We start from the raw sequence: 20,081 nt of genomic DNA on the forward strand, positions 1-20,081 counted from the left end.
GACTTGTGCACCCACATGTCTGAATCTCAATGTACCTGTATCATACCTGCCATGTATATTACCTGCTATGTATCATACCTGATGGGTATCATACCTGCTACGTATATTACCTGCTATGTATCATACCTGCTATGTATATTACCTGCTGTGTCATTCCTGCTGTATCATACCTGCTACGTATATTACCTGCTGTGTCATACCTGCTGTGTATCATACCTGCTGTGTATCATACCTGCTCTGTATCATACCTGCTATGTATCATACCTGCTGTATCCTACCTGCTACGTATATTACCTGCTGTGTCATACCTGCTGTATTATACCTGCTACGTATATTACCTGCTGTGTATCATACCTGCTATGTATATTACCTGCTGTGTATCATACCTGCTCTGTATCATACCTGCTGTGTATCATACCTGCTATGTATCATACCTGCTATGTATCATACCTGCTGTGTGTCATACCTGCTGTGTATCATACCTGCTGTGTGTCATACCTGCTATGTATCATACCTGCTATGTATATTAGCTGCTGTGTATCATACCTGCTCTGTATCATACCTGCTGTGTGTCATACCTGCTGTGTATCATACCTGCTGTGTGTCATACCTGCTATGTATCATACCTGCTATGTATATTAGCTGCTGTGTATCATACCTGCTCTGTATCATACCTGCTATGTATCATACCTGCTGTGTATCATACCTGCTGTGTGTCATACCTGCTGTGTATCATACCTGCTGTGTGTCATACCTGCTGTGTATCATACCTGCTGTGTATCATACCTGCTGTGTATCATACCTGCTATGTATCATACCTGCTATGTATCATACCTGCTGTGTGTCATACCTGCTGTGTATCATACCTGCTATGTATCATACCTGCTGTGTATCATACCTGCTTTGTATCATACCTGCTGTGTGTCATACCTGCTGTGTGTCATACCTGCTGTGTGTCATACCTGCTATGTATCATACCTGCTGTGTGTCATACCTGCTGTGTATCATACCTGCTATGTATCATACCTGCTGTGTGTCATACCTGCTGTGTGTCATACCTGCTATGTATATTACCTGCTATGTATCATACCTGCTATGTATCATATCTGCTATGTGTCATACCTGCTGTGTATCATACCTGCTATGTATCATACCTGCTATGTATCATACCTGCTATGTGTCATACCTGCTGTGTATCATACCTGCTATGTATCATACCTGCTGTGTGTCATACCTGCTGTGTGTCATACCTGCTATGTATCATACCTGCTGTGTGTCATACCTGCTGTGTATCATACCTGCTATGTATCATACCTGCTGTGTGTCATACCTGCTATGTATCATACCTGCTATGTGTCATACCTGCTGTGTATCATACCTGCTGTGTATCATACCTGCAATGTATATTACCTGCTATGTATCATACCTGCTATGTATCATACCTGCTATGTGTCATACCTGCTGTGTATCATACCTGCTATGTATCATACCTGCTATGTGTCATACCTGCTATGTATCATACCTGCTATTGTCTCCAGCCGTTGTGCCCTTGAACAAGGCCCTTAACTCCTAAAACTGGAGATCTGCAGTATCTGTGTTTCTCTGGGGTTAAACATCTACAAAATAATTTATATGATCAGAATATGAACTTTGATTTCCTTCTTCTTCTTCTTCATTTTTTTTTTTTATCTCTTCCTCCTCTACCTCCACCTCCTCCACCTACTCCACCTCCCCCTCCTCCTCCTCCTCCTCCTCCTCCTCCACCTCTTCCTCCTCTACCTCCACCTCCTCCACCTACTCCACCTCCCCCTCCTCCTCCTCCACCTCCTCCTCCACCTCCTCCACCTCCTCCTCTACCTCCACCTCCTCCACCTCCCCCTCCTCCACCTCCTCCACCTCCTCCTCCACCACCACCTCCACCTCCTCCACCTCCACCTCCTCCACCTCCTCCTCCACCTCCTCCTCCACCTCCCCCTCCTCCACCACCTCCTCCTCCACCTCCCCCTCCTCCTCCTCCTCCTCCTCCACCTCCACCTCCCCCTCCTCCACCTCCCCCTCCTCCTCCTCCACCTCCTCCACCACCACCTCCTCCACCTCCTCCTCCTCCTCCACCTCCCCTCCACCTCCTCCTCCACCTCCTCCTCCTCCACCTCCTCCACCTCCTCCTCCTCCTCCACCTCCCCCTCCTCCACCTCCTCCTCCTCCTCCAGCTGTGGACACCACCAAGGATCCGTGCCAGAAGGTGAAGTGTAGCCGCCACAAGATCTGTGTTGCCCAGGGTTACCAGAGAGCAATGTGTGTCAATGTCAACCGGAAGAAGCTGGAGCACAGGTGGGTGTTCAACCAATCAGTGAATCAATCACTCAGAGACTCAGAGAGAGAGGGGGGGGGTTACCCAGGGTTACCAGAGAGCAACGTATGTCAATGTCAACCGGAAGAAGCTGGAGCACAGGTGGGTGTTCAACCAATCAATCAATCACTCAGAGACTCAGAGAGGGGGGGGCAGGGTCTGCATATCATTGGTCCTGGAGGGAAAACTGTGCTCACCAGGGGAGCTTATTCCGCGGTGTTATCGTTGACAGCAGGCGTCTGTCAGCATGTCTTCTGAACAGCAGCGCTATTGATTACATCGCTGTCGTCGTGCCAACGTGCTGTACGTCTGTAAGCCCAGAATGATGTCATTTCGACTAGAACATTCCTGCTGTGCTATGATTAATTAAAAAGGTATAGGCTTGCATCCCAAACAGCATCCTGCAGTTCCTTTATAGTGCACTACTATTGACCATAGGGTTCTCCTCAAAAGTAGTGCACTTTGTAGGGAGTAGGTTTTCCATTTGGGATAGAGGCATAAAAGTGTAGTCAAACTAAACGTGACACTTCCCTCGTATTGTTTTGTTGTGCATCAGACACACACACACACACACACACACACAAACACACGCACACACACACACAAACACACACACACACACACACACACACACACACACACATACACACACAATAAGCAGGTAGAGTATAAGCACCAACACAGCCATGTTAACTGCTAACCCTGCTCAGCATCATTAAGTAAGAGGCCCTGCTAATGCTAATGCTACTGCTAATGCTACTGCCAATGCTACTGCTAATGCTACTGCGAATGTTACTGCTAATGCTACTGCTAATGCTACTGCGAATGCTACTGCTAATGCTACTGCTAATGCTACTGCCAATGCTACTGCCAATGCTACTGCTAATGCTACTGCGAATGTTACTGCTACTGCTAATGCTAATGTAGAGTACAGGAAGCTATTGGGGTTTGTTTTTGGAAGTGGATATGCTGCTCACTAAGTAAGAAGATGAGCAAGCCAAGCAGAGTCAAGTTGACGTAGTTAAAAAAAAATGGTATCTTATGTCATCCCTTTGTGATTGTTTAGAAGTTGTATTACAGGAGTTATTATAGATATGTCTGTTAACTCATCTCCATTTTTCCTCTGTAGAAGCAGACAGCCTGTAGAGCTAATGCCTCATGAGAACACCTGTAAGCCCTGCCCTGTGGCCGCTGCCTCCCCTGTGTGTGGTACGGATAAACACAACTACGCCTCTCAGGTACTAACATACCTCCTCCTTCTCTCAATTTAATTATTACTCCCTGTCCCCCTCTCTCCCACCCCCTCTCTCTCCTCCTCTCTCCCACCCCCTCTCTCTCTCCCACCCTCTCTCTCCTCCTCTCTCCCACCCCCTCTCTCTCTCCCACCCTCTCTCTCCTCCTCTCTCCCACCCCCTCTCTCTCTCCCACCCCCTCTCTCTCTCCCACCCCCTCTCTCTCCTCCTCTCTCCCTCCCCCTCTCTCTCTCCCAAATTCTCTCTCCCCCTCTCTCCCTCCCCCTCTCTCTCTCCCCCCTCTCTCATCTCCCCTCTCTCCCACCCCCTCTCTCCCCCTCTCTCTCTCCCACCCTCTCCCTCCTCTCTCCCACCCCTCTCTCTCTCCCACCCTCTCTCTCCTCCTCTCTCCCACCCCCTCTCTCTCTCCCACCCTCTCTCTCCTCCTCTCTCTCCACCTCTCTCTTTCTCATCCTCCTCTCTCAATTAAATTCTCCCTCTCCCCCCCTCTTTCTCTCCCTCTCTCTCTCCGCCTCTCTCTCCTCTCCCCTCTCTCTCCCCCTCTCTCTCTCCTCTCTCTCTCAATTCAATTCTCCCTCTCTCTCGTCTCCCCTCTCTCGTCTCCCCTCTCTCTGCCCCCCTCTCTCTCAATTCAATTCTCCCTCTCTCCCCCCCTCTATCCTCCTCTCTCAATTAAATTCTCCCTCTCTCCCCCCCTCTCTCCCCCCTCTCTGTCATCTCCCCTATATCTCTCCCCTCTCTCCCTGTCTATCTCTCAATTCAATTCTCCCTGTCTATCTCTCTCTCTCCCTGTATATCTCTCTCGTCTCTCCCTATCTCTCTCCTCCCTGTATATCTCTCTCTCTCTCAATGTATCTCCCTCTCTCCCCCTCTCTCTCTCTGCCTCTCTCTCGTCTCCCCTATCTCTCTCTCTCTCTCCTCTCTCTGTCAATTCATTCTCCCTCTCTCCCCCCCTCTCTCTCTCCGCCCCTCTCTCGTCTCTCCCTGTATATCTCTCTCGTCTCTCCCTGTATCTCTCTCGTCTCTCCCTGTATATCTCTCGTCTCTCCCTGTATATATCTCTCGTCTCTCCCTGTATATCTCTCGTCTCTCCCTGTATATCTCTCTCGTCTCTCCCTGTATATCTCTCTCGTCTCTCCCTGTATATCTCTCGTCTCTCCCTGTATATCTCTCTCGTCTCTCCCTGTATATCTCTCGTCTCTCCCTGTATATCTCTCGTCTCTCCCTGTATATCTCTCTCCCTGTATATCTCTCATCTCTCCCTGTACATCTCTCGGGTGTTCTCCCTGTATATCTCTCTCGTCTCTCCCTGTATATCTCTCGTCTCTCCCTGTATATCTCTCTCGTCTCTCCCTGTATATCTCTCGTCTCTCCCTGTATATCTCTCGTCTCTCCCTGTATATCTGGTTCCACCCTGGTAGCAAGAGGACAAGTGCACTGTACCGCTGGATGAATGCAAATGCCGGGTGTTCATCCCAAATGGCACCCTATTCCCTAAATAGTGCACTACTTTAGCCCAGAGCCCTATAGAACCCTATTCCCTTTATAGTGCACTACTTTTGACCAGAGCCCTATAGAACCCTATTCCCTTTATAGTGCACTACTTTTGACCAGGGCCCATAAGGGGCCATTTAGGACGCAGGTCAGGATGAATGCAATGCATGCGTGTGATGAATGTTTGTCTCAGGTTTGAACAGCGTAGCACCGTAGCACCGTAGCATCGTAGCACCTTAACATCGTAGCGCCATAGCACTGTAGCATCATAGCACTGTAGCATCGTAGCACCGTAGCACCATAGCATCGTAGCACCGTAGCATCGTAGCACCGTGGCATCGTAGCACCGTAGCATCATAGCACTGTAGCATCGTAGCACCGTAGCATCGTAGCACCATAGCATCGTAGCACCGTAGCATCGTAGCACCGTGGCATCTTAGCACCGTAGCATCGTAGCATCGTAGCACCGTAGCATCGTAGCACCGTAGCATCATAGCCCCGTAGCACCGTAGCACTGCCCACTACTTTCCCCCTTTATTGATTTATGTCGTTTTTAATTCTGACCTTGATGAGAACGGCTGCTCACTCAGCCCCTTCTCCCTCATCTCTCCCTCTCTCCCTCGTCTCTCTTTCCTCTCTCCATCCTCTTTCCCTCCTCTCTCTCTCTCTGTCTCGCTCTCTCTCTCCCTCCTCTATCCTTACTTTTTCTCTCCCCTCTCCCTCCTCTCTCGCTCTCTTTCCCTCCCCCTCCTCCTTTCTCCTGCCTGTCTCCCTCCTCTCTCCATCCTCCTAATTTTCTCTATCTTTCACTCTCTCCTCTCTATTTTTCTCTCTCCAGCTTCTCTATCCTCTCTTCTCTATTTTTCTCTCTCCAGCTTCTCTCTCCTCTCTCCTGCCTCTGTCCCTCCTCTGTCATTTGAATGAGCAATCTGTTTTTCTGCGGTCACCCCCATATATATTTTATCGGCATTCAAGCTTACCCTGCTCAACTCAGGCAAGCCTGGACCTGGCACCGCCTCAGGTGTGTGTGTGCCTGGACCTGGTACTGCCTCAGGTGTGTGTGTGTGCCTGGACATGGTACTGCCTCAGGTGTGTGTGTGTGTGTGTGTGTGTGTGTGTGTGTGTGTGTGTGTGTGTGTGTGTGTGTGTGTGCCTGGACCTGGCACCGCTTCTCTCTCTCTCTCTACTCTCTTCTCTCTCTCTCTCTACTCTCTACTCTCTCCTCTCTCTCTCTACTCTCTACTCTCTCTCCTCTCTACTCTCTCCTCTCTCTCTCTACTCTCTACTCTCTTTCTCTCTATTTCTCTCCTCTCTCTCTCTCTCCTCTCCTCTCTACTCTCTACTCTCTCTCTCTCTACTCTCTCCTCCTCTCTCTCTCTCCTATACTCTCTCTCTCCTCTCTACTCTCTCTCTCTCTCTCCTCTCTCTCTCTCTCTCTACTCTCTCCTCTATTTCTCTCCCCCTACTCTCTCTCCTCTCTCTCTCTCTCTCCTCTCTACTCTCTACTCTCTACTCTCTCTCTCTCTCTCTCCTCTCTACTCTCCTTTCTCTCTCTACTCTCTCCTCTCTCTCTACTCTCTCCTCTCTACTCTCTACTCTCTCTCTCTCTCTCTCCTCTCTCCTCTCTACTCTCTCTCTCTCTCTACTCTCTCCTCTATACTCTCTCTCTCCTCTCTACTCTCTCTCTCTCCTCTCTCTCTCTCTCTCTACTTTCTCTCCCTATTTCTCTCTACTCTCTCTCCTCTCTACTCTCTCTACTCTCTCTCCTCTCTACTCTCCTCTCTCTCTCCTCTCTACTCTCTCTCTACTCTCTCCTCTCTACTCTCTCTCTCTCTCTACTCTCTCCTCTCTACTCTCTTTCTCTCCCTATTTCTCTCCCCCTCTCTCTCTCTCCTCTATACTCTCTCTCTCTCTCTCTCTCTCTCTCTCTCCTCTCTCTCTCTCTCTCTCTCTCTCTCTCTCTCTCTCCTCTCTCTCTCTCTCTCTCTCTCTCTCTCTCTCTCTACTCTCTCTCTCTACTCTCTTTCTCTCCCTATTTCTCTCCCCCTATCTCTCTCTCTACTCTCTCCTCTCTCTCTCTCCTCTCTACTCTCTCTCTCTCTCCTCTCTACTCTCTCTCTCTACTCTCTCCTCTCTACTCTCTTTCTCTCCCTATGTCTCTCCCCCTATCTCTCTCTCTCTCTCTACTCTCTCCTCTCTCTCTCTACTCTCTCCTCTATACTCTCTCTCTCCTCTCTACTCTCTCTCTCTCTCCTCTCTACTCTCTCTCTCTACTCTCTCTACTCTCTCTCCTCTCTACTCTCTCCTCTCTCTCTCTACTCTCTACTCTCTACTCTCTCTCTACTCTCTCCTCTCTACTCTCTCTCTCTCTCTCTACTCTCTCCTCTCTACTCTCTCTCTCCTCTCTCTCTCTCTCTCTCCTCTCTACTCTCTCTCTCTACTCTCTCCTCTCTACTCTCTTTCTCTCCCTATTTCTCTCCCCCTATCTCTCTCTCTCTCTCTACTCTCTACTCTCTACTCTCTCCTCTCTACTCTCCTCTCTCTCTCTACTCTCTCCTCTATACTCTCTCTCTCCTCTCTACTCTCTCTCTCTCTCCTCTCTACTCTCTCTCTCTACTCTCTCTACTCTCTACTCTCTTTCCTCTCTACTCTCTCCTCTCTCTCTCTACTCTCTACTCTCTACTCTCTCTCTACTCTCTCCTCTCTACTCTCCTCTCTCTCTCTACTCTCTACTCTCTCTCTCCTCTCTCTCTCTCTCTCTACTCTCTCTCCTCTCTACTCTCTCTCTCCTCTCTACTCTCTCCCCTCTCCCCCTACTCTCTACTCTCTCTCTACTCTCTCCTCTCTACTCTCCTCTCTCTCTCTACTCTCTCCTCTATACTCTCTCTCTCTCTCTCTCCTCTCTACTCTCTCTCTCTCTCTCTCTCTCTCTCTCTACTCTCTACTCTCTACTCTCTCTCTACTCTCTCCTCTCTACTCTCCTTTCTCTCTCTACTCTCTCCTCTCTCTCTACTCTCTCCTCTCTACTCTCTACTCTCTCTCTACTCTCTCCTCTCTACTCTCCTCTCTCTCTCTACTCTCTCCTCTATACTCTCTCTCTCCTCTCTACTCTCTCTCTCTCTACTCTCTCTCTCTACTCTCTCCTCTCTACTCTCTTTCTCTCCCTACACTCTTTCCCCATTTCTCTCTCCCTATCTCTCCCTATCTCTCTCTTTCTCTCTCTACTCAATTCAATTCAAAGGGCTTTCTACTCTCTCTTTCTCTCTCTCTCTCTGCTGCAGGTGAAAAACAATAGTGCTATTGTTGTAAATACACATTAAGCTGTGTGTGTGTGTGTGTTACTGTGTGTGTGTGTGTTCCTGTGTGTGTGTGTTACTGTGTGCGTGTGTGTTCCTGTGTGTGTGTGTGTGTGTGTGTGTTCATGCGAGATTAATATATACAATAAATGCAAAGTATGTGGACACCCCTTCAAATTAGCTATTTCAGCCACACCCATTGCTGACAGGTGTATAAAATTGAGCATGCAGCCATGCAATCTCCATAGACAAACATTGGCAGTAGAATTGCCTTACTGAAGTGCTCAGTGACTTTCAATGTGGCATCATCATAGGACGCCACCTTTACAAGTCAGTTCTTCAAATTTCTGCCCTGCTAGAGCTGCCCTAGTCAACTGTAAGTGCTGTTATTGTGAAGGTGAAACATCTAGGAGCAACAACGGCTCAGCCGCAAAGTGGTAGGCCACACAAGCTCACAGAACGGGACCACCGAGTGCTGTAGTGTGTAAAAAGGGTCTGTCCTCGGTTGCAACAATCACTACCGAGTTCCAAACTGCCTCTGGAAGCAACGTCAGCACAAGAACTGTTCGTTGGTAGCTTCATGAAATGGGTTTCCGTGGCCGAGTAGCTGCACACAAGCCTATGATCACCATGCTCAATGCCAAGTGTTGGCTGGAGTGGTGTAAAGCTCACCGCCATTGGACTCCAGAGAACGCAGTGGAAATGCGTTCTCTGGAGTGATGAATCACGCTTCACCATCTGGCAGTCCAAACAGATGAATCTGGGTTTGACGGATGCCAGGAGAACGCTACCTGCCCGAATGCATAGTTCCAACACAGAGTCCTGACCTCAACCCCATCGAACACCTTTGGGATGAGTTGGAACACCGACTGTGGACCATGCAACCAACATCAGTGCCCCCGACCTCACTAATGCAGTTGGTGTGTAGATTTGTACTGTTGGTGAACTGCAGTGTAATCTCTCTCTCTTGCTTTATCCTCTCTCCCTTTCTCTCCTCTCTCCCCCTTTCTATCTCTCTCTCTCTCTTTCTCTCCTCTCTCAACCCTTCTATCTCTCTCTCTCTTTCTCTCCCCCATTCTCTCTCTCTCTCTCTCTCTCTTTCTCTCCTCTCTCCCCCTTCTATCTCTCTCTTTCTCTCCTCTCTCCCCCCTTCTATCTCTCTCTCTCTCTCTCTCTCTCTCTCTTTCTCTCCTCTCCCCCCTTCTATCTCTCTCTCTCTTTCTCTCCTCTCTCCCCCCTTCTATCTCTCTCTCTCTCTCTTTCTCTCCTCTCTCCCCCCCTTCTATCTCTCTCTCTCTTTCTCTCCTCTTATCTCGCTCTCTCTCTTTCTCTCCTCTCTCAACCCTTCTATCTCTCTCTCTCTTTCTCTCCCCCATTCTCTCTCTCTCTCTCTCTCTCTCTCTTTCTCTCCTCTCTCCCCCCTTCTATCTCTCTCTTTCTCTGCCCCTGTGCCCCCCCACCCCCATCACTCTCTCTCTCTCTCTTTCTCACACCTCTCACCCCCTTCTATCTCTCTCTCTCTTTCTCTCCTCTCTCCCCCTTCTATCTCTCTCTCTCTCTCTCTCTCTCTCTTTCACTCTCACTCTCTCCCCCTTCTATCTCACACTCTTTCTCTCCACACTCACACACCCCCTTCTCTATCTCTCCCTCTCCTCTCTCCCTCTCCTCTCCCTCTCTCCTCTCCTCTCTCTCTCTTCTCCAGTGTAAGTTGGAGCAGCAGGGCTGTTTAACAGGGAAGGATCTGAGTGTGAAATGCCAGGGCATGTGCCCCTGTGCCACCGCTGCCACCCCCATCACAGAGACCGAGGACAAACACGGCAAGTACACACACACACACACACACACACACTGTGTGTTGTTCACACAGTGTGTGTGTTGTACTGTCAGTGTGTGTGTTGTTCTGTCAGTGTGTGTTGTTCACTCACGCACACACACTCACACAAACTCACACGCACGCACACACACACACACACACTCACACACACGCACGCACACTCACACACACACACAAAGTAGCTCCTCTCTACTTACATACAGTCACAGCAGTGGGTATCCTGCTACCTAACAGCTGTTCTGTCAGTGTGTGTGTGTTGTTCTGTCAGGGTGTGTTGTTCTGTCAGTGTGTGTGTTGTTCTGTCAGGGTGTGTTGTTCTGTCAGTGTGTGTTGTTCTGTCAGTGTGTGTTGTTCTGTCAGGGTGTGTGTTCTGTCATTGTGTGTTGTTCTGTCAGTGTGTGTTGTCCTGTCAGTGTGTGTGTGTTGTTCTGTCAGTGTGTGTGCTGTTCTGTCAGGGTGTGTTGTTCTGTCAGTGTGTGTTGTTCTGTCAGTGTCTGTGTTGTTCTGTCAGTGTGTGTTGTTCTGTCAGTGTGTGTTGTTCTGTCAGTGTGTGTGTTGTTCTGTCAGTGTGTGTGTTGTTCTGTCAGTGTGTGTGCTGTTCTGTCAGTGTGTGTTGTTCTGTCAGTGTGTGTGTTGTTCTGTCAGTGTGTGTTGTTCTGTCAGTGTGTGTTGTTCTGTCAGTGTGTGTTGTTCTGTCAGTGTGTGTTGTTCTGTCAGGGTGTGTGTTCTGTCAGTGTGTGTTGTCCTGTCAGTGTGTGTGTGTTGTTCTGTCAGTGTGTGTTGTCCTGTCAGTGTGTGTGTGTTGTTCTGTCAGTGTGTGTTGTTCTGTCAGTGTGTGTGTTGTTCTGTCAGTGTGTGTTGTCCTGTCAGTGTGTGTGTTGTTCTGTTCGTGTGTGTTGTTCTATCAGTGTGTGTGTTGTTCTGTCAGTGTGTGTTGTTCTGTCAGTGTGTGTTGTTCTGTCAGTGTGTGTGTGTGTGTGGTTCTGTCAGTGTGTGTTGTTCTGTCAGTGTGTGTGTTGTTCTGTCAGTGTGTGTGTGTGGTTCTGTCAGTGTGTGTTGTTCTGTCAGTGTGTGTTGTTCTGTCAGTGTGTGTTGTTCTGTCAGTGTGTGTGTGTTGTTCTGTCAGTGTGTGTTGTTCTGTCAGTGTGTGTGTTGTTCTGTCAGTGTGTGTGTGTGTTGTTCTGTCAGTGTGTGTTGTTCTGTCAGTGTGTGTGTTGTCCTGTCAGTGTGTGTGGTTCTGTCAGTGTGTGTTGTCCTGTCAGTGTGTGTGTTGTTCTGTCAGTGTGTGTTGTTCTGTCAGTGTGTGTTGTTCTGTCAGTGTGTGTTGTTCTGTCAGTGTGTGTTGTTCTGTCAGTGTGTGTTGTTCTGTCAGTGTGTGTTGTCCTGTCAGTGTGTGTGTGTTGTTCTGTCAGTGTGTGTTGTTCTGTCAGTGTGTGTGTTGTTCTGTCAGTGTGTGTGTGTTGTTCTGTCAGTGTGTGTTGTTCTGTCAGTGTGTGTGTTGTCCTGTCAGTGTGTGTGGTTCTGTCAGTGTGTGTTGTCCTGTCAGTGTGTGTGTGTTGTTCTGTCAGTGTGTGTTGTTCTGTCAGTGTGTGTGTTGTTCTGTCAGTGTGTGTTGTTTTGTCAGTGTGTGTGTTGTTCTGTCAGTGTGTGTTGTTCTGTCAGTGTGTGTTGTTCTGTCAGTGTGTGTGTGTGTGTGGTTCTGTCAGTGTGTGTTGTTCTGTCAGTGTGTGTGTTGTTCTGTCTGTGTGTGTGTGTGTGTGGTTCTGTCAGTGTGTGTTGTTCTGTCAGTGTGTGTTGTTCTGTCAGTGTGTGTTGTTCTGTCAGTGTGTGTTGTTCTGTCAGTGTGTGTTGTTCTGTCAGTGTGTGTTGTTCTGTCAGTGTGTGTTGTTCTGTCAGTGTGTGTTGTTCTGTCAGTGTGTGTTGTTCTGTCAGTGTGTGTTGTTCTGTCAGTGTGTGCTGTTCTGTCAGTGTGTGTGTGTGTGTTGTTCTGTCAGGGTGTGTTGTTCTGTCAGTGTATCTTATTCTGTCAGTGTGTGTTATTCTGTCAGTGTGTGTTGTTCTGTCAGTGTGTGTGTTATTCTGTCAGTGTGTGTTGTTCTGTCAGTGTGTGTGTTGTTCTGTCAGTGTGTGTTGTTTGGTCAGTGTGTGTGTTATTCTGTCAGTGTGTGTTGTTCTGTCAGTGTGTGTGCTGTTCTGTCAGTGTGTGTTGTTCTGTCAGTGTGTGTGCTGTTCTGTCAGTGTGTGTTGTTCTGTCAGTGTGTGTGCTGTTCTGTCAGTGTGTGTTGTTCTGTCAGTGTGTGTGCTGTTCTGTCAGTGTGTGTTATTCTGTCAGTGTGTGTATTGTCCTGTCAGTGTGTGTTGTTCTGTCAGTGTGTGTTATTCTGTCAGTGTGTGTGTTGTTCTGTCAGTGTGTGTGCTGTTCTGTCAGTGTGTGTTGTTCTGTCAGTGTGTGTTATCCTGTCAGTGTGTGTATTGTCCTGTCAGTGTGTGTGTGGTTCTGTCAGTGTGTGTTGTTCTGTCAGTGTGTGTTGTTCTGTCAGTGTGTGTTGTTCTGTCAGTGTGTATTGTCCTGTCAGTGTGTGTGTTGTTCTGTCAGTGTGTGTTGTTCTGTCAGTGTGTATTGTCCTGTCAGTGTGTGTGTGGTTCTGTCAGTGTGTTGTTCTGTCAGTGTGTGTTGTTCTGTCAGTGTGTGTTGTTCTGTCAGTGTGTGTGTTATTCTGTCAGTGTGTGTTGTTCTGTCAGTGTGTGTGTTGTTCTGTCAGTGTGTGTTGTCCTGTCAGTGTGTGTGTGTTGTCCTGTCAGTGTGTGTGTTGTTCTGTCAGTGTGTGTGTTGTTCTGTCAGTGTGTGTTGTTCTGTCAGTGTGTGTGTTATTCTGTCAGTGTGTGTTGTTCTGTCAGTGTGTGTTGTCCTGTCAGTGTGTGTGGTTCTGTCAGTGTGTGTGTTGTCCTGTCAGTGTGTGTGTTGTTCTGTCAGTGTGTGTTGTTCTGTCAGTGTGTGTTGTTCTGTCAGTGTGTGTGTTATTCTGTCAGTGTGTGTTGTTCTGTCAGTGTGTGTTGTTCTGTCAGTGTGTGTGGTTCTGTCAGTGTGTGTGTTGTTCTGTCAGTGTGTGTTGTTTGGTCAGTGTGTGTGTTGTCCTGTCAGTGTGTGTGTTATTCTGTCAGTGTGTGTGTGTTGTTCTGTCAGTGTGTGTGGTTCTGTCAGTGTGTGTGTGGTTCTGTCAGTGTGTGTTGTTTGGTCAGTGTGTGTGTTGTCCTGTCAGTGTGTGTGTTATTCTGTCAGTGTGTGTGTTGTTCTGTCAGTGTGTGTTGTTCTGTCAGTGTGTGTGTTGTTCTGTCAGTGTGTGTTGTTTGGTCAGTGTCGTCTGCGTGTCAAGGTCTCTAGCTATTTGTCAGACAGCAGCCTGAGTTCGCTAGCTGCCAACGGATGACAACACCAATTGAACGTAGCTGTTTCGTAATGGGATATGACCGAGGCCTAATGATGTGTTATTCTACGGGAGAGAAAACCTTCTTCCTCCCTCACCCCCCTTCATCACACAGCAGCTGTCTCTCTCGTTGAGATCAAAACAAGTCCATCTGAGAGACTGGGGTTAGCAGGTAGGCTAGTAGTGGTCTGATTGAAAAGTCTCTGTGAGTGAAATGGTCTTTCCGTCATGATGCCGTTGGTTATTTAGAGTGGGCAGATATCACGATATCCAGACACAGCATTGATTGTCCGTGACTCCTGGTCGTGTGGAAATGCCAGTAGATGCAAACAGTTGTTCGTCTCAGTGTCTACTGGTACAGCAAGTTGTTGATGTCTACATTAGCTAGCTGGACTCGGTGAGACCTGTCCTACTGTATGGTAGTTGTGGACTCGGTGAGACTTGTCCTACTGTATGGTAGTTGTGGACTCGGTGAGACCTGTCCTACTGTATAGTAGTTGTGGACTCGGTGAGACCTGTCCTACTGTATGGTAGTTGGGGACTCGGTGAGTCCTGTCCTACTGTATGGTAGTTGTGGACTCGGTGAGACCTGTCCTACTGTATGGTAGTTGTGGACTCGGTGAGACCTGTCCTACTGTATGGTAGTTGTGGACTCGGTGAGATCTGTCCTACTGTATGGTAGTTGTGGACTCGGTGAGACCTGTCCTACTGTATGGTAGTTGTGGACTCGGTGAGACCTGTCCTACTGTATAGTAGTTGTGGACTCGGTGAGACCTGTCCTACTGTATAGTAGTTGTGGACTCAGTGAGACCTGTCCTACTGTATAGTAGTTGTGGACTCGGTGAGACCTGTCCTACTGTATAGTAGTTGTGGACTCGGTGAGACCTGTCCTACTGTATAGTAGTTGTGGACTCGGTGAGTCCTGTCCTACTGTATGGTAGTTGTGGACTCGGTGAGACCTGTCCTACTGTATAGTAGTTGTGGACTCGGTGAGACCTGTCCTACTGTATAGTAGTTGTGGACTCAGTGAGACCTGTCCTACTGTATGGTAGTTGTGGACTCAGTGAGACCTGTTGATGATGGTTGCCTCATGGAAGGTGAGCCCCAGGCTCAGTGTGTGTGTGTGTGTGTGTGTGTGTGTGTGTGTGTGTGTGTGTGTGTGTGTGTGTGTGTGTGTGTGTGTGTGTGTGTGTGTGTGTGTGTGTGTGTGTGTGTGTGTGTGTGTGTGTGTGTGTGTGTGTGTGTGTGTGTGTGTGTGTGTGTGTGTGTGTGTGTGTGTGTGTGTGTGTGTGTGTGTGTGTGTGTGTGTGTGTGTATATGTGTATGTGTGTGTGTGTGTGTTATGTTATGAACTGTAGGGTTCCCCTTTCTTTCCCTCAGCAGAGAGCTGTACCGGGCAGGACCTGGCAGACCTTGGAGACCGCCTCAGAGACTGGTTCCAACTGCTCCATGGAAACGCCAAGCAGAACAACTCAGGCAAGCCTGGACCTGGCACCGCCTCAGGTGAGTGTGTTTGTGTCCCTGGAGCTGGCACCGCCTCTGTCTCTCTTTCTCCATCTATCTCTCCTCTACTCTCTCTCTCTCCTCTCTCTCTCTCTCTCTCTCTCCTCTCTCTACTCTTTATTCTCTCTCCTCTTCTCTCTCTCTCTCTCTCCTCTCTCTACTCTCTATTCTCTCTTTCTCTTTCTTCTCTCTTTCTGCTCTCTCCACTCTCTATTCTCTCTCTTCTCTCTCTCTCTCTCTCTCTCTCTCTCTTCTCTCTCTGCTCTCTCTACTCTCTATTCCCTCTCTCTCTCTCTCTCTCTGCTCTGCTCTCTCTACTCTTTATTCTTTCTCTCTCTCCTCTCTATTCTCTCTCTCTCTATTCTCTCTCTCTCTCTCTCTCTCTCTGCTCTCTACTCTCTATTCTCTCTCTCTCCTCTCCTCTCTCTGCTCTCTCTACTCTCTATTCTTTCTCACTCTCTCTCATTCCCCTCTCTCTCTCTCCTCTCTTCCAGTACACTCCTTTATGCTCTGATTCACAGCTGACATCTCAGTTATGACAGTCCCGTAATGAAATCTTCACCCAATAAAGAGCTATACACAAATTAGCACATTCCTGTCTGAGTTGCAATGTGTTTGAAAGTCATCAGTGTCACAGACAGACCGTATTGAATTAAACTCAGGACCACGTTGTAGCATGCGAAAAGTAAAGGGAGATTTAATATAGGTTTCCTACATGGCCCTCAAGCTGAAGATAACAAACAAATCATGGTGCGGATGGCAATACAGAAGGGCCTCCTCACAGAGACACCCTCTCAGATGTTCTCCCAGACCCAGAACCCAGGAAGGCTGAAGCCTCACCACATAGTAGAGGGAGGAGAGACAGGCAACAGAGAGAGAACAGCGTGCCATCACAACAACATGACATCACAGCAGCATGACATCACAACAACATGACATCACAACAACATGACATCACAACAACATGACATCACAGCAACATGACATCACAGCAACATGACATCACAGCAACATGACATCACAGCAACATGGCATCACAGCAACATGACATCACAACAACATGACATCACAACAACATGACATCACAGCAACATGACATCACAGCAGCATGACATCACAACAACATGACATCACAACAACATGACATCACAACAACATGACATCACAGCAACGTGACATCACAGCAACATGACATCACAGCAACATGACAGCACAGCAACATGACATCACAGCAACATGACATCACAGCAACATGACATCACAGCAACATGACATCACAGCAACATGACATCACAGCAACGTGACATCACAGCAACATGACATCACAGCAACATGACATCACAACAACATGACATCACAAAGCTCCCAGTCACACAACTACTGAAGAATAACGGATCAGGGTGAAACGAAGAACTGTAAGTTGATGAAATATGGATTATGACGCTGGCCAGTATAATAAAGGATAAACACATAAACATTCATACATTCACTCTGTCATTCTCAGCCCTCCCGTCTAGAGATAGCAGGCACCCTGTGAAGGCCTCTTTTAAAATGTGCCTTATGTGGCAGTAGGCAGGAAGAGGAGAAGTGAAGTGAATCACATTCACAATCAAGTCATTTCCTTGTGTGTGTTTAGCCAGGATAGTCCACTCAGTAACACCTGCCACTGTTTTCCAGGGAGTCCTGGGCTCCGTAAACAAAATCACATTTAGTTTCACTTGGTCTTTTGTTTTGATTGAATTTCATTGACCTGGGATTTGATTTGACCTGCAACTTTTGATTTGATGTGTTTTGAAAAGACATCTAGTAAATACAATGTTTAATAATTCTGTGTATGTCTTCTCTCCTCAGTCCTGGACAAGAGCCTGGTGGCCAGCTGTAAGGATTCCATAGGCTGGATGTTCTCTAAGCTGGATACTAATACTGATCTGTATCTGGACCAGGTAACGCTGCCTTGTCTGATTATCCTTTCATTTGTTTTACCACGGAGGACCACTTTGAAAACAAAGATGCACTATTGTAGATTTAGATGCACTATTGTAAAGTGGCTGTTCCACTGATGTCAGAAGGTGAATTCACCAATTTGTAAGTCGCTCTGGATAAGAGCGTCTGCTAAATGACTTAAATGTAAAATGTAAATGTGAATACTTTCAGGTGTTTATCTGTCTGGGATCAGATTGCTCATCTCGTTTGACATGTACAGTACGTGATGTGTTATTGTTACACCAAATAAATGTGAAATAAATGTTAATTCAGGCCGAGTTGGCAGCTATCAACCTGGACAAGTATGAGGTGTGCATCCGGCCCTTCTTCAACTCCTGTGACGGCTACAAGGATGGGAGGGTCTCCACCGCAGAGTGGTGCCTCTGCTTCTGGAGGGAGAGTGAGTTACTGACTGACTGGCTGACTGACTGGCTGACTGACTGACTGACTGGCTGACTGACTGACTGACTGGCTGACTGGCTGACTGGCTGACTGACTGACTGACTGACTGGCTGACTGGCTGACCCAGGGTTCTGCTTCTGGAGGGAGAGTGAGTTACTGACTGGCTGACTGACTGACTGGCTGACTGACTGGCTGACTGGCTGGCTGACTGGCTGACTGACTGACCCAGGGTTCTGCTTCTGGAGGGAGAGTGAGTTACTGACTGGCTGGCTGACTGACTGACTGGCTGACTGACTGACTGGCTGGCTGACTGGCTGACTGGCTGACTGACTGACTGACTGACTGGTTGACTGACTGGCTGACTGGCTGACTGACCCAGGGTTCTGCTTCTGGAGGGAAAGTGAGTTACTGACTGACTGACTGGCTGGCTGACTGACTGACTGACTGACTGACTGACTGGCTGACTGACTGACTGGCTGGCTGGCTGACTGACTGACCCAGGGTTCTGCTTCTGGAGGGAGAGTGAGTTACTGACTGGCTGGCTGACTGACTGACTGGCTGACTGACTGACTGGCTGACTGACTGGCTGACTGGCTGACCCAGGGTTCTGCTTCTGGAGGGAGAGTGAGTTACTGACTGACTGACTGACTGACTGACTGACTGACTGACTGACTGGCTGACTGGCTGGCTGACTGACTGACTGGCTGACTGACTGACCCAGGGTTCTGCTTCTGGAGGGAAAGTGAGTTACTGACTGACTGACTGACTGACTGGCTGACTGACTGGCTGACCCAGGGTTCTGCTTCTGGAGGGAGAGTGAGTTACTGACTGACTGGCTGGCTGACTGACTGACTGACTGACTGGCTGACTGACTGACTGACTGGCTGACTGACTGACTGGCTGACTGACTGACTGACTGACTGGCTGACTGACTGACTGGCTGACTGGCTGACTGGCTGACTGACTGACTGACCCAGGGTTCTGCTTCTGGAGGGAGAGTGAGTTACTGACTGACTGACTGACTGACTGACTGACTGACTGACTGGCTGACTGACTGGCTGACTGGCTGACTGGCTGACTGACTGACTGACCCAGGGTTCTGCTTCTGGAGGGAGAGTGAGTTACTGACTGACTGACTGACTGACTGGCTGGCTGACTGACTGACCCAGGGTTCTGCTTCTGGAGGGAAAGTGAGTTACTGACTGACTGACTGGCTGACTGACTGACTGGCTGACTGACTGACTGACTGGCTGACTGACTGGCTGACTGGCTGACTGACTGACTGACTGACCCAGGGTTCTGCTTCTGGAGGGAAAGTGAGTTACTGACTGACTGACTGACTGACTGACTGACTGGCTGACTGGCTAACTGACTGACCCAGGGCTCTGCTTCTGGAGGGAGAGTGAGTTACTGACTGACTGACTGGCTGACTGACTGACTGACTGGCTGACTGACTGACTGACTGGCTGACTGACCCAGGGCTCTGCTTCTGGAGGGAGAGTGAGTTACTGACTGACTGACTGGCTGACTGACTGACTGACTGGCTGACTGACTGACTGACTGGCTGACTGACTGGCTGACTGGCTGGCTGACTGGCTGACTGACCCAGGGTTCTGCTTCTGGAGGGAGAGTGTGTGACCAATCTGGGGTTTAAGGGACCACAATGGAAATAAGTCCTGTCCGTATTGTGCTAACCCTGACAAGTTTTTAAAATCAAACTATTTCTTTAAAACTGTCAAATAAAATCAATCTTAAGGCTGTGTTAGACTGCTGAGATCCACTGTTGTATAAATACATCACCAATAGTGTTGCTTCTGCTTCTGGGGATGTGAATGTTACTGACTGACTGACTCTCTCTCTCTCTCTCTCTCTCTCTCTCTCTCTCTCTCTCTCTCTCTCTCTCTCTCTCTCTCTCTCTGTCTCTCTCTCTTTCTGTCTCTCTCTTTCTTTCTCTTCCTCTCTCTCTCTGTCTCTCTCTCTCTTTCTGTCTCTCTCTTTCTCTTCCTCTCTTTCCCTCCCTCCCTCTCTGTCTCTTTCTCTCTCTTTCTGTCTCTCTCTCTCTCTCTCTCTCTCTCTCTCTCTCATCCAAAGGCATCCATTATGCTAGTTCACTCAGCACTTAGTTGATAATCAATAAGAGTATAAAAGAATGAAATACAAGATTTACCAAACCAATCAATGCAGGAGAAAAGTGTGATTATGAAAACGATTGATTGAAATTCCATTTAGAATAGAACGGTTGAAATGCTTTTCCTGGCATCACTTCTCTGTTGTCTTCCTCAGAGCCCGCTTGTCTGGCTGAACTAGAGAGGATCCAGGTTCAACAAGTGGCCAAGAAGAAGCCTGGTAAGTGTCTGTCTTATAACAGGGACTTTACAGGAAATTGTCCCGAATGGCACCCTATTCCCTACATAGTGCACTACTTTTGCCCAGGGTCTATATGGCTGTGGTTAAAAGTAGTGCACTATGTAGGGAATAGGGTGTCATTTGGGATGCACACAATGAGATGAATGAATTTAGTATATTGGTGTCTATGACTCT

General features: G+C 48.3%; 1 protein-coding gene across 1 annotated transcript in view; it reads left to right on the top strand.

Annotated features, from left to right (window-relative positions):
- Positions 1 to 20,081, top strand: part of LOC135513372 (testican-2-like) — a 71,531-nt gene that overhangs the window by 26,192 nt on the left and 25,258 nt on the right. The window contains exons 4-10 of the mRNA XM_064936298.1: positions 2,211 to 2,331; positions 3,480 to 3,588; positions 10,096 to 10,210; positions 15,033 to 15,155; positions 17,007 to 17,098; positions 17,412 to 17,538; positions 19,824 to 19,886. Of these exons, the coding sequence (XP_064792370.1) occupies positions 2,211 to 2,331; positions 3,480 to 3,588; positions 10,096 to 10,210; positions 15,033 to 15,155; positions 17,007 to 17,098; positions 17,412 to 17,538; positions 19,824 to 19,886 (750 nt within the window). The remainder of the gene's footprint in view (positions 1 to 2,210; positions 2,332 to 3,479; positions 3,589 to 10,095; positions 10,211 to 15,032; positions 15,156 to 17,006; positions 17,099 to 17,411; positions 17,539 to 19,823; positions 19,887 to 20,081) is intronic.

The sequence above is a fragment of the Oncorhynchus masou genome, chromosome 24 (genome assembly GCF_036934945.1).
Source record: "Oncorhynchus masou masou isolate Uvic2021 chromosome 24, UVic_Omas_1.1, whole genome shotgun sequence".
In the NCBI taxonomy this organism is placed as follows: domain Eukaryota; kingdom Metazoa; phylum Chordata; class Actinopteri; order Salmoniformes; family Salmonidae; genus Oncorhynchus; species Oncorhynchus masou.